The sequence below is a fragment of the Thamnophis sirtalis genome, unplaced genomic scaffold, assembly GCF_051295495.1.
Source record: "Thamnophis sirtalis isolate CommonGarterSnake01/CBP01778 unplaced genomic scaffold, rThaSir2_p1.2 scaffold_11, whole genome shotgun sequence".
Lineage (NCBI taxonomy): Eukaryota > Metazoa > Chordata > Lepidosauria > Squamata > Natricidae > Thamnophis > Thamnophis sirtalis.
Genome location: NW_028261391.1, coordinates 24,018,083 through 24,034,806, shown reverse-complemented (window position 1 = coordinate 24,034,806; position 16,724 = coordinate 24,018,083). Strand labels below are relative to the sequence as shown.

General features: G+C 35.8%; 1 protein-coding gene across 1 annotated transcript; it reads right to left on the bottom strand.

The window, feature by feature from the left end:
• Positions 1-2,689: 2,689 nt before the first annotated feature.
• Positions 2,690-16,413, bottom strand: SLC33A1 (solute carrier family 33 member 1). The gene is made up of 6 exons (XM_014053023.2): positions 15,285-16,413; positions 10,725-10,915; positions 9,845-10,029; positions 8,887-9,004; positions 8,038-8,253; positions 2,690-5,731 (listed from the first exon to the last, which is right to left on the bottom strand). Exons 1-6 carry the CDS (start codon positions 16,048-16,050, stop codon positions 5,564-5,566), a joined length of 1,644 nt encoding a protein of 547 aa, XP_013908498.2. The 5' UTR covers positions 16,051-16,413; the 3' UTR covers positions 2,690-5,563.
• Positions 16,414-16,724: the final 311 nt, after the last annotated feature.

The window sequence follows — 16,724 nt, the reverse complement described above, 5'->3', positions numbered from 1 at the left end:
GCGTTTCTTCCGCCGTTGGGTGGAGAGCCTCGCTCGCTCCCCCTGCGTGTGATCCCGAATCCAGCTGTCCATTTTTCAAAAGGCAACTGGACCTTCTTTTTTTTCCCCTTTTTTCTTGAAGACGTTTTACTTCCCATCCAAGAAGCTTCTTCAGTGCTGCAAGATTTCAGTTGTTCTTCAAAAGATGAAGAAGCTTCTTGGATGAGAAGCGAGACATCTTCCAGGAAAAGAAAACGAAGTCCAGTTGCCTTTTCACAAAGCACCTTTGGGACAACCGTGCCTTGGAAGACTGCAAATTCGCCATAGGCCTGAATCCAGTTGTTGTGGTTTTTTTTAATGCAGCCTGTCCTGTTGTGTTTTGCACAGCACAGATTATAAACGAGTCCGCTGATAAGCTTAAGATAATTAAATATTTCCCCATGCAGGACAAGCTGCTGTGTTTTGTATCTATGAACCTCAACCAACAGGGCCTGAGGAAAGATATGAGAGTTGCAATCCAAAACATCTGGAGGATACTGAGTTGCTACTTCTAGCCATAAATAAAGGTGAATACCTCAAATTCCCATATATTAATTACTCAACAGGTGAGACTCAGAGATACTTTGCTGGTAAAGGGTGAAGAGATTAAAAATTAAGTTTTTAAAACTTTGTGAATGATATAACACAGTAAAGAAATCTGTAAATGAAGATACATTTTCAAGAAAAGGATAGAGGTATCTACTGGGGACAAATGAAGAAAGCACTGTCTCATAACCTCTGCCTTTTTGTACATAGGTAGTGATGATGTATCAGTATATAAAGGCAAAATAAAGATTGCTACATTGATTCTGTGGATACTTCTGGAAAATGAGATCTTCATGCTCCTTGACAAAATAATAATAGGACTCAAGATAGGGAAGCCCAAGAACTTTGTTGTGGAGCTCAATGAGTAATTATAATAATCCCTACAATCTGAATTTGTTTAAATAGAAACAAGGCTGCACCAAACTAGAGCCGAGGTGGCGCAGTGGTTAAATGCAGCACTGCAGGCTACTGCTAGATCAGCAGTTCAGCGGTTCAAATCTCACCGGCTCAGGGTTGACTCAGCCTTCCATCCTTCCGAGGTGGGTAAAATGAGGACCCAGATTGTTGGGGGCAATATGCTGACTCTCTGTAAACCGCTTAGAGAAGGCTGAAAGCCCTATGAAGCGGTATATAAGTCTACTGCTATTGCTATAAACTGCTGCACTATTTTATCCATGGATCAGACAGAGATGATGTGAATCAGTTTCGAAAGATTCTGTCTCTCCCATGGTTGTATGCAATATCTTATTATTTAAGACCTAGTATTTCATCTGCAAATGTTTTTCCCCTTTTCTCTTCTTATATTCTTTTTGTATCGTGATGTTTAGAGTGAAAGCTTTTGAGCAGGAATTTGTTGCCATTCTAGAAATCCTTTTGATTGAAAATGGGGTGGTAAGTGAAAAATATAATATGTAGACTCGTCTTTGACCATTGAGTACATACTATACAGTATATACTATAGGTAGTCCTCAACTTATGACCACAATTGAGTTAAAAATTTATGTTGCTTAGTGAGACATGAAGTGAATTTTGCCCCATTTTATGACCTTTTTTTGCTCCACTTGTTCAGTGAATCACTGCAGTTCTTAAGTTAGTAATGCAATTGTTAAGTGAATCTGTCTTCCCCATTGACTTTGCTTGTCAGGTTGCAAAAGGTGATCACATGATACAGGACACGGCAAATGTCATAAATATGAACTAGTTGCCAAGCATGTAAATTTTGATCATGGGGATGATGCAGCGGTTGCACGAAGAAGAGTTATAAGTCACTTTTTTCAGTGTTGTTTTAACTTGGAATCGTCACTAAATGAATTGTTGTAAGTCAAGGACCACCTGTATACCCTTGGCACCATCTATCCTGCAGATACTTGCCATTCTCTTATTGGAAGAGATAGGATTCTTGGAAAATATCTGAGTATCCGAAACCTTGACTGTTTAACATCTCTGCAATCCAGGGGTGAAATCAACTTACCTTTGCTACCGGTTTGCAAATGTTTTAAATATTAAATATTTATAAAATATTAAATGTTTTAAAGAATCCAGTAAACATTTTTTTTGTTAAATTATCATGAATTTATTTTTGAAGTGAACCAATTTTTATCTTAAAAGGCCAGCAATTTCTTCAAGGTGCTTAACAGTTAGTTCAAAAGTTTTTTTTAAAAAAAGATGTGCTTTTAAGTGACACTTTCTGATTTTATGCTCCACTACCGAGGAATCCCCTCAAAGCTCAATTAGCAATTTTCCAAAATATGCATTTCCATTCTGTATTATAGTCAAAATATTTTCAGAGTTACTACCCATCATTAAATTGTTCATAACTAAAAATATGTTTTAAACATTTGAGAATGCTTTTCTTCAACAAGAATTTACAACTCATAAAATTACATGGAAATAGATTTGATTGTATTCTGTTTTCCCTCAAGTTATTTTAGGCTATCCAAACCAAGGGAAATAATATACTGCCCGTTATTTTTAAGGTTGTGCTTGATTAAACTTTGAAGAGAATGAGTTCATCATAATATCAAGACAGAATAAAAGCATGGCATGGGTAACTAATACAAACAAACCAAACCTTAGCTTTATAAATCTTAATAATGCAAACCAAGAGACAGTGGCAGACTGCTGATTAAGTTGCAAATGATAAATGTTATTTATTCCAATTCAGTAACTTATTTAATCAAATTTTGGTGAAAACCCATCAGAATATTTCTCAACTAGCTTACTTCATTTGGAGTCTCCACAGAAATTTTATTAACTAGCACAAAACCTCACCACCACAGCTTTTAGGGCCTACAGGTACACTATATTGCCAAAAGTATTTGCTCACAACTGCTTCTGATTAATGCTGAGTGAATACTTTTGGAAATATAGTGTATTTAATTCTCATTTAATATTGGTTCAGGTTAAAAACACAAAAACATGTCTTTAACTTATGATAGCCTATAGTATATTTAGATATTTTTATACAGCAAAAATAGAAATATTACCAAGGTTATATTTGAAAGATTTGAGGACAGTTGTATATCACATCAGTAATTAGTTCCTAAAAGTAATATTTAAAAAACCTTAACCCATGACTCTTAGAAGAGAGGCTTATAGTAAGCTTCTCTTGAAATTTGAATATATTTGTGTGTTTTTATGTTTGTATAAAGCCTTGAAAACAATATTTAGAAATAATTGCTTAATTTGTATCTGTGAGGGACATATTCTGATTGTGTACAAACATCTAAACCAACATATAAAAAAGCCCTAGGACAGGATGGGGGAACCAATGCTGTATCTCACAAGCTGGGTTTATTTTAGATTGAGGGGCACATGACATGGATTTAGATTTGGCTATCAAGACTAAAATAATTATTTTAAATTTCTTTTTGCATTTCAAAAGTGTGTTTAATGCTTGTGGAAAGGAGAATGCTGTTTGAGAAATATCACCCACAATCTCCTTGAGCACAATTTTTTCAATGTCAACTTTTATAATTCAGGTGACATTTCAAAGCTCATATTTTTAGAAATGTAACTTTTCTATTGATTCTGAATTTTACCAATTTACATAATTTATTTTACATTGCCAGAGTTTTGTTTAAATGGATAACCTTTATTTATTTTGGCACATTGTATTAACAGTAATACAGAATAGGAAAACATAAAAAGGCTATTTTATCATTTGTGGTGAATACTCCTTGTTACATAGTTTTTTTCTAGAAGAAAGCCCTGCCTCCTACTGAAAAGGCCTAGGAACATCTAATATATTAACCGAACTCTTATCTGAAAGAAGGAAATCCTGGGAAGAATTCTTTTAAATATTTCTCCTTTCCTCTCGTCTCATCTCTAGCCACTTATCCCTGGCCTTCATATTCTAGCATATTCACTATATTTATTAAAACCATTAATTATGGTTATTGAATTTGTGGTAATCTATGCAGTAAGGATACGTCAAACTTAAGAAAATCCAAATCAGGTTGTTGTAAAATAGTAATGAAAATGAAGTCTCTTTATTGTGAGCACTATGGAGTTTTCATTCAAGTTACCAAATTTGATTGTTCTTATCTATAGTATTTAAATAATATTTTATCAGTATTTCAGAGCAGCATGTCAGAATTTCTATTACACATTCTAAGAGAAGTGTCAACCAAACACAAAAGGTTATCTTCCCCCTGTTGATAAGGTTAAAATGTATTTGAAAACTAACACTATTTTATTTTCTTGGAAGTATTTCCTACTCATTCTTGGATTCCTGTTCATTGGAACACACAGAAGTGTGTTTTAAAAGATATTTTCTAACATAAATACTAGAGTTTTAAAATTTATTCACACTCTGAAAAGAGCTTCAAACAAAAGTGTAAATCATAAAGATTCACATGGAATCAAAAATGTCAATTTCAGAAAGAACTGACTTATTGAAATAATCAGTAAAACTGAGACAGTATATATCCCTGATATGAGTGTTTCAATATTTCGTCCTAGTGTCAAAAGTATGACACCATTTTATTTTTCACTAAATGTTTATATGAAAGATGTATACAATACATCAAATGCTATACAGAGCCCATTTCAATATGATATACATTATATTGTACATCATTAGAATCTAAAAAATGTCCTCTAATGTTCATTGAAACAATTACTTAGATTCCCGACATCAGCAGAAATGGGTATATTTTATGAGAATGACACTTATGTTCTAAAATTTAACAGTACAGGTATTTGATCGCCATCTACATAACTTGTTTCCAGAAGGCACTAAATATTCTGCTTAGTCCTTTTGGGGTCCCATATGCAATATATATATATATTCATAAACCATAAGTTCGGTTTTTCATGTGCAAACTGTTGTCATCGATGTTATATCTGATTCTAATATTTTGAAAAACTTCAGAACCAATTAATATGCCTCTGTACCTTGGGGCTATTTATGCTGTAAACTACTAGTACTGTACCAAATTTGAACTTTAAAAAAAAAGCATATTATCACTATTATAAATATATTATTTTTTATAAAACTAAATTTTGTAGGAGCAAGGCAAAAAAAAAAAGATAAAATCTGTTATCCTCATTGTTTTGATCTATTTGGAATTACGGTGAGCAATATTAAACATATACAAATATATAAAAAAAATTTTTTTTCTAAAGCATTTTAACCACGTAGATCCAATGTTTATTATAAATCAAAATTATTGTAAGTTCCTTTAAAGACTTTTTCTTCTTCAAAGATAATTTTAAGGGCATAAAAGGAAGGCAACAACTGTAATTTAGCAGAATAGTAACAGATTTTAAATGTTTTTATAAAGTAATTTAAAAAACAACTTTAAGGGTAATTTTGGATAAGGGCAAACTTTATAATTCATCCATACGTACAGTACTTAACTTGACTTTAGCTTTTGTAAAGTCATTTGGCATGTATAAATTGACCATTTTTAGATGTGTATACTTATTCTCTTGTATATGTTATATGACAAAGCTATAGCAATTTTAGCCAGTCTCTTGTGATATTTCATTTTCATTAACTGATTCTTCTGCATTTCCATGACGTTGGTTGCTCATCCTGCAGCCTTTTCAGTCTGGGCCCAAGAAACAGCCACCAAGCAAATCCAAATACTACGCATACTATGGATTCCACATAATAACCATCCAGAGTAATAGTACAAGATCCACCTTCTTTTGAGCAAAGCTGTAATACAGAAAACCAGAAGGGAGGAAGGGGTAGGTGCGATAGAGAACAAATGATAAGTATATAGGTATAAAAAAGCAAATTGTTTTTTTACATATGTAACATATTTAAACATTTTTCTGAATGCGTAACTTCCATTACTTTAAAACATTTTGCACACATTTAAAAAGTGTGTAAAATATTAAAAAATGGACTAAGCTGCTGAGAATATTTGTTGACAACCCACAATCTTTGGCCTAAGAAAGAGGAACACTACAAAGGTGGAGATTCATCTTTGAATCTGAAGGTGGAACAAGTGAGAATAGCTAGGGATATTTTAATTTGGATTTTTTTTAATGAACAGGAGTTTTGTCTTGATGGCCTAAAATCAGAGGTGGGTTCCTACAGTTCGCACCTATTTGGTAGAACCGGTTCCGGTTAGAAAAGGTTCCACCAGTGGACCCGGAAAGCAGGCCACACCTACAGAAGAGGTTCTAAAAATTTTTGAAACCCACCACTGGTCCTTGGATATGATTATTCTACACTATCATGCTCATATTTATAAAACTCAGTACCTCTGTGAAAGGTAAGGATGACTACTGTGTTTGTGGTGCAATCAGAACATTGCGTGTGTTGAAGTTGTTTTAACGCAAACCAAAGATGCCTTTTAAAAAGCAAGTTTACATCATATTCTTATGCATGCCAGTGCTGTGTGTGAGGTAATTTAAGGTGGTTCTGACAAGTGTCGTCGGCATCTTCATATCTGGTCACATGGGCAGCAAGCCACTCCCATCCGGTCACATGGGCAGCAAGCCACTCCCACAAAGGCCACACCCACAGAGTAGGTTCAAACAATTTTTGAAACCCATCACTGTCTAAAATGGGTCACCCTCATAAGCTTTCCCCATGGTATAGTTAGTACAAAACGCAAAAACAAAACAATAATTACAAATCAGTTCAATAAAATTAGCTAATTCAGGTAGTGCTCAATCACTATTGAGACTTGAATTTTGGTCCTAATTCATTTTGGTCATAAGTCTAGGTACCCCCATGAATGGACTCTTATCTTTTTACCGTTTTTATAGCAGTCACTAAGTAAATCATGCAGTTGTAAGACAGAATCATGTCGTTATTAAGCAGTCATGCAGTTAAGTGAATCCATTCTCCCAAATGTGGATTTTTTCCGCAAAAAACGGCCGAAAATTAGCAGTCACATGATCATAGGATGCTACAACTGATCATAAGTGCTCATTTCTAAGTGCCTGAAATGCAGTCATGTGATTGAGGGGAGTGTGACATTTTATAACAGCCAGAAGTGCTTTACAGGCTGTGAAAAGCATCCTTTCTGAGGCCCCAGGACATTGCAATCATCATAAATATGAATCAGTTGCTAAGCATCTGTCTTTTGAACATGTGACCAAAGGGATGCTACAACAGTCCTAATTCTGAATGGTCTTTAACTGTTGTAAGTCAAGGATTACCTGTATTTGGTTTTATTATTTTGTTCTCCACGTAAATTATTGTTTTTTTAAATTGTTGTAAATGTTTTCAGTGTTTTAACTGTAATGTATTTATTGATTGATAAGCCGCCTAGAGTTATCGACTGATGGGCAACTATAAAAATTGAATGAATCTTTCAGTCAGGCACACTGAAGTCATCTATAAATGATACTTTTATATTGTTTTTGATAATGTGCTATCAACTTAAGTGTTTACTTTTAGCAACCACACAGACAGACGTTTTTCAGGATATTTTTCTAACCTTTAAAAATATTATTCATGGCTTCTGAAGAAGTTTGGATATCAGCCCAACTTGGCTTAATATGTTAGCTTCTTCTGGAATCTTTAATCACAACTTTCTAGTTTGGAGTAAACAGGAAATTACAATCAATGCAAGGTATCCAATTTGTTTGTCAGTACCATTCTGATGCAATGCTTGGTATAAATTGCATAATTTTCACAAGGGTTGCATGTAATCCCAAGTAATCAGGTCAACTTGTGATTAGTCAAATGCAGCTATCATGTTCAAGTTAAGGAGAAGAATTTTTTAAAAAATGGATTGCAGCCAAAGTAGAAGAGGCTGTTCAAGAAAATAGTTTTAATCATTGTGCTGCAATTGAATTATTAGCAGAGCAAAAACATTCTATGTGGACCCATGATCTAGTAAGACAAAGGAGAAGTACCTCACTAGTAAGCAGGATGCAAATTCAAACTAACAATTTATTTAAAAAGTTTCTAAAGGGGCTCATAATTTATATAATCAGTCTGAAAATCTAGTATCAGCATGCTACCATTAAGATGGAGAATCTGTTTTGCACCAAACTTACTTCTGCAGCAGCTGAAGTCCCACAGCTGTGACCTTGAATTCCAACACATTGCTTCACTGTAAGTGGGTCCACAAGCCACAGGGCTACTGTGGCTGGCCAGTTTCCTCCCAGATTGGATACCGTGTTAAGTAGTGTCATGTACGTTCCTCCAATGAGTGGGTCACTAACTTTGGCATTGAAAGCCATTATAGCAACATACATGCTGTATACAGTAACCTGGAAGACAATAAGCACGAAGGCATGATGTGATTTTTTAATTCAAAACATTAATATCCTGCTCAATCTTCTAGAAATGAGATAAGAACATTTTTATTTTTTTGCTCCTGAGAGCACATATAACGGATCCCCATGCATCTCATTCCTATCCCACTGAATTAAAAGAACCTTGCAAGATTCTTGTTGTCAATAAGCTTCATCAGGATTGTTCTTTGCATAATGAAATTATTAATTATATGACAAAAAATTGCTATAAATCACATAACTCTTCAACAATTAATGCACCCAATTAGTCAATAAAAATGAAATGCTACTGTGTCTACACCTGTGTATACATACAAATATACTGTACATAAACACATACATATTCTTCTGCATTCATGTATGTATGTATGTATAAGCTATACACATCTCAAAAGTGATGCTGAAAAATGTTTTGAATCTCCACAACTGCGGTATTTATTAAAGAAGACTACAACTTATTTATTAAAGCAACCCAGTGTTTTTCAGATTTCCATGTGAGCCTAAACAGAGATGCTACTGCTTTCAATAATCCATTCATTAAAGATCCAGGATCTTTAAGCAATCATACTTAAACTGAACTAATAACTCCACCCATATACGCAACTTTACCTGATGTAAGGCATAACTCAGCAATAATATAATGTAGAAATAGATTGGAAATCCTCCCTCATACTTTACTCTGGGAGTCCACCAAAATATGAGAGCAAATTCTAATCCAAACAGTAGCCTATAACAAAAAGATGAGAATATTTTTAATTAATAACGAAACTGTTTCTATGATATACAGAACCCACATGACACTCTGATTTTCACAAGTTTTAGATCAAAGTTATGAGTGGGAGGTAACTTTAATTCACTAACAAAAGGGTCAGCTTCTGGTGTGCTATTTAACATATGTGAATTGAGAAACATGAAGTCACAGATGCACTTAGCTGATATCAAGTAAAACATTTCTTAAATAAAATTTCACTTTTACAAATAACATAAAACTGATACATGTTTTAACAGGAAACTATAGTCCTTCTATATCTTGCTTTGACAGCTTCATTTATACTTTGTGTAGTGTTATTCGTGCACTAAGGCTTGTTAAGGAAACAGCAAGATAAAGTTGAAAGCTATGGCTTGTCTAAATTTGGTTTGGTTTAGAGAGGAAGTGTAGGGATTGTCGATCTGTACAAAATAAAAAAAACAAGGTGAGATCCATTCTTATTTGGTTAGTTCAGGTTTCTCACTTTGCAATTGTAAGATTTGTGGACTTTTAACTCCTACTATTCCCCAGCCAGCATAGACCCAATTGAGTTACGCACGATCCTTATGCCTAGTGAAGACAGAATAACGTACTGTTGAGATTTGCTACTATGTGGGAACACAATATTATTTCTTGATCAGTAAAAGGTTGGAAGAAAATGATATATCTTTAAAGAATTAATATATAAGCCTCAGCCCTGCTGGACCAGATTTGCCTGTTCTTGAGGTATATATCTAACTTAATAAATATAAAAATACAATTCCATGAAAAGAGGTAGTGTGATATTTATCATCAAATGTAATAATCTAAACATTTTACCTGAATGGCATGGCTTTATAAAACGTATTCAAGGGCTTTGGCCCTGCTGTGTATTTGCTGATGATCAGGGGCAGTATGATTTGCAATGGAACCATTGGAACAGCAAGCAGAGCTAAATGTTCCTTAGGCACACCTTCTTCTACCAGTTTGAGACCTGTTACAGCATCTGCTGCTGAGAAACCAACCTGCAACATAAAATCTTGTTAATTTTTTCTAAAATTATTAATTTTAAGTTTTCTCAAATTTGTCTTGATAGCTAATTTTATAACTTGGGTCTTGCTTGTTCACTAGCCAGATAGGGAGGCAAACCACTGTTGATTTAAATGAAACTTGTACCCTGGTTGAAGTCAATAATGTGAAATTTATAAAACTATTGATTCCCCCCCCCAAAAAAAATGTTATACATCCTGTTTACTGTTATGCAACAAGAAATATACTCAGACATGATTTTAAATCACTTTGTTTTCCCATCAGAATCTATATTTTCATAAAATATACTTTAAAAACTCTTCAGCAACATAAAAAATCAAGCAGGTATTCCTTGCTATGCAAACTAATAATTATAAAACTTGTTTCTTTAAAATAAAATTGCCTCACCTAATGATCACAACTTTCAGTTAATGACGGGAGCCAGAACTGCAGGAATTGCCATCGCCAAGTGATGTTGTGACACTCTATAAATGCATCAGTTTGTGACAGAAATTCCAGTTCCAAATGCCATCATAAGTGAAAGACTCCCTGTATAGCGTTCATGTTGTCTAGTGGTCATCTGACTCATGATGATTTACTAGGACTGACACATAGGTCTACAGATAAATAACCTTTTTCAAAAATGGCTCAAATCCCCAACTGTAAACTACTGTACAAATTATTTACTCACTTTTGCTGTTAAGATCAGGGCACAAAATGTAAGGACAGCTGGCATTTTGATTATTGAGAAAAGCAGCCTGTATGTATCCATGATTCCTTTTGTCTCTTCTTTTGATGGTGCTATTGTCTTATTTTCCTTTTTCAAAAGTGCAACCAATGTAGTAGTTATTAAAAAAACAGCACCCCAGAAAAAGAGGAAATCTGAAACGATATTCATACATAATCCCAAATTTTCATTAATGACCTTTGAAACTATAGTGGAATATATCTAAAGAAACCAGACAGGGACAAGCCACTATATTCTAAGCACAGAATAAATACTAAATTGTACAGATATTATGACTAGACTTGAACCATATAAAATAATGTATCACTTAAATATGGACATGTGTCTTACAAAGTTCCTTGCACTTAACAAACCTTTATTCAAGGATATAATTCACTTAGATGAGAGTAAATTTAATGTTCTGGTTAAGAAATCAGGTTAGAAACCAGGTCAGATCTTGTCATACAATATTATCTGTTTGACTAAGATCATTCTACAGTTGTTGCACTTTCAGGGCAATGCTGGATCCCGCTGAAGAATTAGCATTCTTCATCAGTCCATAACTTCTGAAGAAGACAGCATCATGAACAGCACTGAGACTAGGACACCTTTTGCAATAAGGATACCCCACAGATGGAACCCAGTGTAAAAATGCTTGAGCAGTCACCTCATCATCTACTGAATCAATCAATCAACAGGAGATGAAATTGAGTGGATCACCAATCTTGTACACTCTGAGCTCTATGAAGCATCATTATCTCCTTCTTTGAAAATACAGTTATAGCTACTGATCATCTTCACATTGCAATATAAAACTTCCCATAATTTTGAGGAGGAAAAAGAGGAACAATGTGCCATGCTACCTTATTTGATCCTTATTTGGAGATAGTGTAGCTCATTTCACCAGTAGAATGAAGGAGCACTATTCTTTTATTCTTCATTTTATTCTATAGTCATTATTTTAAAAAGAGTATTTAAAATACGCAGAAAGGCTAGTTATTCATTCCTTTTTGTTCATCCCTGCCTTATTCTATAGCCCAAATAAAATAATATATAAGAGCAAAAAATCGGAAGTGGTCAAAATACATTATCCTTATTTTTGTTTTTTTGCTTGCATTTATGGTGGTTTTTTGTTGATTTTTCAATCATTTTCTGGGGCTCTTATACCTAATATTCCACTTTCAGCAGTTGCATTATCTGCAGTTGAATGTTGAAATGTAACCCCCATGAGTAACTGGATCTACCTGTATAACATCACTATCTTTGTTTGGATTTTCTTTGACACTTGATATTATTTTCTTTCCTTACAAAGTAAGAGATTTAAGTTTCACTCTGTTGAGCTTACAATGGATTTGTTTGTTTAAGTATAATACATACACCAGTTGTACAGTACAGCTACTATAATGAGGACATATATAAATTGATGCAGATACATCAAAAGTAGACAGATTTGATAGGGTTAAGAAAATATACAAATCTAGTACGGTGGTTGGGCAGAAGTACCCATACAGGTTTATGCAATTCTGTATTTATATAATTATTTCTATAACAATAAAAGTTTTATATATCGCCACATTTTGTCCAGCTATCAAACATGTGGTGTACCACTAAACAATGTATTGTGACAGATCATTTAATTAAAATGGGTAATTGGAAAAATTCTAACCTAATCCTAATTTACTGCATTTCCATGGTCAAATCACTGATCCCTCTATCAAAAGAACTGGGTTAGTTTGGCAATGATTTATTCATGACTGACCCATGCTGACTCCTGTAAAGCAATGCATTATTTTATAAATGCTCACAGACTGCTTAGCAATCTGTTTCAATTTTGCCCAGTATCAGCATCATTCCTGAGTTGTAAAAATAAAAAAAACAGCTGGAAACTAAACAAAACTAAAGAAGTAAGAACATGGGTTTCAAGATGGTATCGTTAATGCCAGTCTGGGATAAATACAGAATTTTAAAAACTGTTAAAAATCCCCATCCTTGGCTGTAGTAAGCTAATTATAAATATTATTATATATATTTGAAATGCTTTCTTCCCAAATCTTTCCCATTGAGACTGTGTTGCCTCTTCTCAGATAAATAAAATGCTTCACCCTGGTTTCTCTTAAACTCTCACATCAATTAGCTAAATCCTTTCTTCTAAAGACAAAAACAACCCTTACCCTTCATTATACCCACTAACCATGAAAGGACTCCGAGATGACATCTATAAATATTTGAGGACTTGGATATAATCAGTCTGGTCAGGAAGAACTGAAGCATTTATGGTAGCCAGCTTTTAACCATATTTTTTTTTCTTATTTTGAGTTACCTTTTAAAAAGTAATTATAAGAAAGGGATGGGTCCATTATTACCTCTTACTTCCTATTACTCATTCTAACAGTGGACCTGCCCCTTTCTTCTTTCACTTATGACAGACCCAAATAAGCCCATTTTGTTCCTTGCAAACCTAAATCTCATTTTGTATTTTATACTTTCTAACTTCCTTTGCATAGATATAGTTCCTTGTTGATTCACCCATCCTCCCTTTCCTATACATCTTTACTAAAAAGCTATCTACCGGTATGTTATCCACAAGTTTCCTAAGCTGCCCCCTATTTTTTCCCTCTCGTTGAAACGGAGTGCTCTATTATACTTCCAGAATCTTATTTTCAAGTTGTACACAACCCGTGTGTACCTCTTTGGACCTGACAATTTCTGGCCATGGGAACAGCTACTTCTCTAATCTTGCTGAAATTGTCTATCTTGAACTCTAACGTGTATGACTATGGTCCAATTTTCCTTTTTCTTAGTATAATATTACAGGAAAATGGCACAGTTACACAGTCCCGAAATGCTATTGCTTTTACTTTCCCAGTCAGTTCTTCCCTATTGATCAGAATCAGATTTCACTTATTCAGTTATTCATATACTATAGAAAAGCTGGCTCTTTATCTTCAATTTTTCCATGCTCAATTAACTGGATCTCAATATATATGTCCATTTCCTTCACATGATCTCATACACAATACACTAGTCTAGCTTTTTCCTTTGCATAATTTATACCACTAAATCTTTGAATACTATGAGTTCCATTTCATTAATACTACATTATTTTCACATTCTAGCGTTAACATTTCTAGCTTTTCTTGTTTCCCATATTCTGTACAGAAATGTAACGTGACCTTCCTGATTTATGTGCTTATTGGATGGTTACACATTCTACATATTGCTCCTCATTATCATGCTTTCAAGACACCTTTCAAACATCTTCACTTTCAATTTTCTCTTGCCAGCAGTGCCTCAACTTGGAAAAGTATCCTATTATTTAAGAGTCTAAACCATTTCCATTGGCATTATCTGGATAGTCTGTTGTATACTTCCAGTAGTCTTCTCTTTCTCTTCTTAGATCATTTACACCAATAAAAAGGAGAAAGAAAGCATCACCTGTGCCTCAACTTCTTTGTCCTCCTGCCCAACATTTCATACTACCTTACATGTTTTCAGTGCTGTTTCATTTGTTTCCACATGAATGACAGAAAGAAATATTTCTTACTGGAAGTATCAGTCTTCAACATCTTTCTTTCACATTCCAAATGTGTCTCTAGAAAGACACACTTGTCTTTAAAGACTATCCAGTTGACAGACTGCTACTTCAATCTCTCTCAGCAAGAAGTTTCCAATATCCATCTTCTATTGCTTCCTTTCCTTTAGGACAAAGGCAGGAATTCTTGTAGAATCTAACCTGTCTTCTTTCTCAGACTTTGAGGCTTGAGGCAGCTGCCGTTCCTCCAAGAGTCCAGAAATCCACAGGGAAGCCCTGGAAAGTCTTATAACAACCATACAAGCATAAGCCTATACCCAAGAGACATGGGTATTGGATAAAAATCTCCAAGTCATCAATTATACCAGCTACATTGATCAGGAAAAACTGGAGCCAATATGCTTCTTCCCTGAAGAATAGTCTAAGAAAGCTCTAAAATTTGGGGGCTTTTATTTGTAGGATAAATGTAATATATACTATTTAGTTTCTTTTCTAGGCCACATGTATAGGAAATTTTGCCTTTTTCACTGATATAATTGGTAGGTTTGGACAAGGATAAACTAGCTTGATGTAGCTTTGTAAATGAGTGAAAACATTTCAGCTATGATATAACCAATCAGAATACTCTAGATATTCAAATAAAGAAGTGCCATCTGGCATGAAGTGACACATGCCAGATCTTTATAAAATAACTTAACATTCTTAGTAAATATGCTAATACAGAAGCATGTGTTAGATGTCACACTGATTTTGTATTTTCAAAGCTGGATGGATATGGAAACACTGAAAACTATTACATTGTTCTTCAATCCTATAAAAAGATCTTATGCAAAGCAGACAACTCTCATATTGTCATGAGATGGGCAACAATATAAATTGTACAATAAATAGGCTCAGAAATGAGCCTATCACCATATTTATATGTGAAATTTTCTAATTTGAAATGGACACAAAAGCCTTAAAAACCATAAGAGTCTGTATCCAACATTTACCTGAAAGTGTAACAATTCCTTTGGCTTGTGGCTGAAAGCGTAAATACTTATTGCAGAAGGAAGGTGATTCAAGAGCCAGGAACAAGACATTTCCCAAAAAGTAGCCAGCCGTCTGACCCACAGAATTACAAGTGGATGCATAGCCGACATTTTCTCGTGATAACATAGTCAATGCCCAGCCATCTACAGCTACGTCCTGAGTGGCTGCTAGGAATTCAAAGAGAAAGAAGGTCACAGTCAGGGCCACCACATCTGGGCTTTGGCCATCGACCTCCCCAAGCAGAGAATCCACCCGCACGGACAAGTACATCATGAAAAGACCTATAATGTACTGAGTAGGCACAAGCCAAGACTTTCGGCGACCAAAGTTCCTGAAGTACACAGCGTCCACCAAGGGAGCCCAAAGCAACTTCAAACTGAAAGGCCAGAAAACAAAACTGAAGAAAGCCTGGTCCTTGTAGCTTACATTCTTGCTTTGCAAGATGAAGGGGATGCTACCCGCAAGCCCCAAAGGAATCCCTTGCAGCACATACAGGAAGAGAAGGAGCAAGATATTGCCAAACTCCGCTCTATAGTCTTGGGGAGGCTCCACAGGTTGGATACGTGGTTCCTGAAGCAGCGGCTCCCTGTCATCTTTTCCGACGGCGTCCACGGGGCCATCTTCGTAGAAATCTAGAGACTTACTCTGCATCACATCCAGGGCGTTCTGGTAATTGCCTGGCCGGCGATGCCGGCTATTATCCTTAGAGGAGATGACTGGAGACATGTCACACACGTAATCCAGCGCTGCTTTGCTTCAGAAGCCGAGGGGAATGGCCGGTGGGTCTCCCCACCGTAGACCCTTTTTCCTAGCGCTGGTCGCAGACGGCGAGAGGCTCCCAGGTCAACAACCTCCCCGGCAGATTCCCTGAGGCGGCTTCTCTTTATTTCCGCCGGCCGAGCGGGTTCCCTCACCACGACAAGAAGAGGAGGGCAAATGAAATACGTCTCTCCCGCTTCGGCATCGGGAAGCGATGGCCCTCTTTTTGGTGAATGCTAGCCGGGCTATGGGGACTCCGTTCGTCCGCGGTCCCTGCCAAAAAACTTCCTTCGCCTCCACCGATTTCCAACTCATTGGCCAATCCTTTCCCCCGTCTGACTGAGTCCGACCCATAAAAGGGTCCTACCTGGAAACACGAGCCAATGCCGAAGGGGCCGCCAAAGCAACAAAAGCTCCGCGCCGCCGTGGTCCTACTCCATTGGCCGAGAGGGGTGATTTCGTCACGAAAGAGCTGCCCTATCAGAGAAAGGTCCGGGAGAGGAAAGCGAGAAATAAATAAATGACAGCGGCGCTTGCCGGTTAGAGAGGGCGACGCGTTCAATGAAATCGCAATCACGCTTCCGGTTCCCGTTAAAGTTACGAGCCATGCATGTAAGAGGGAGGAGAGACGCCCCTCGACG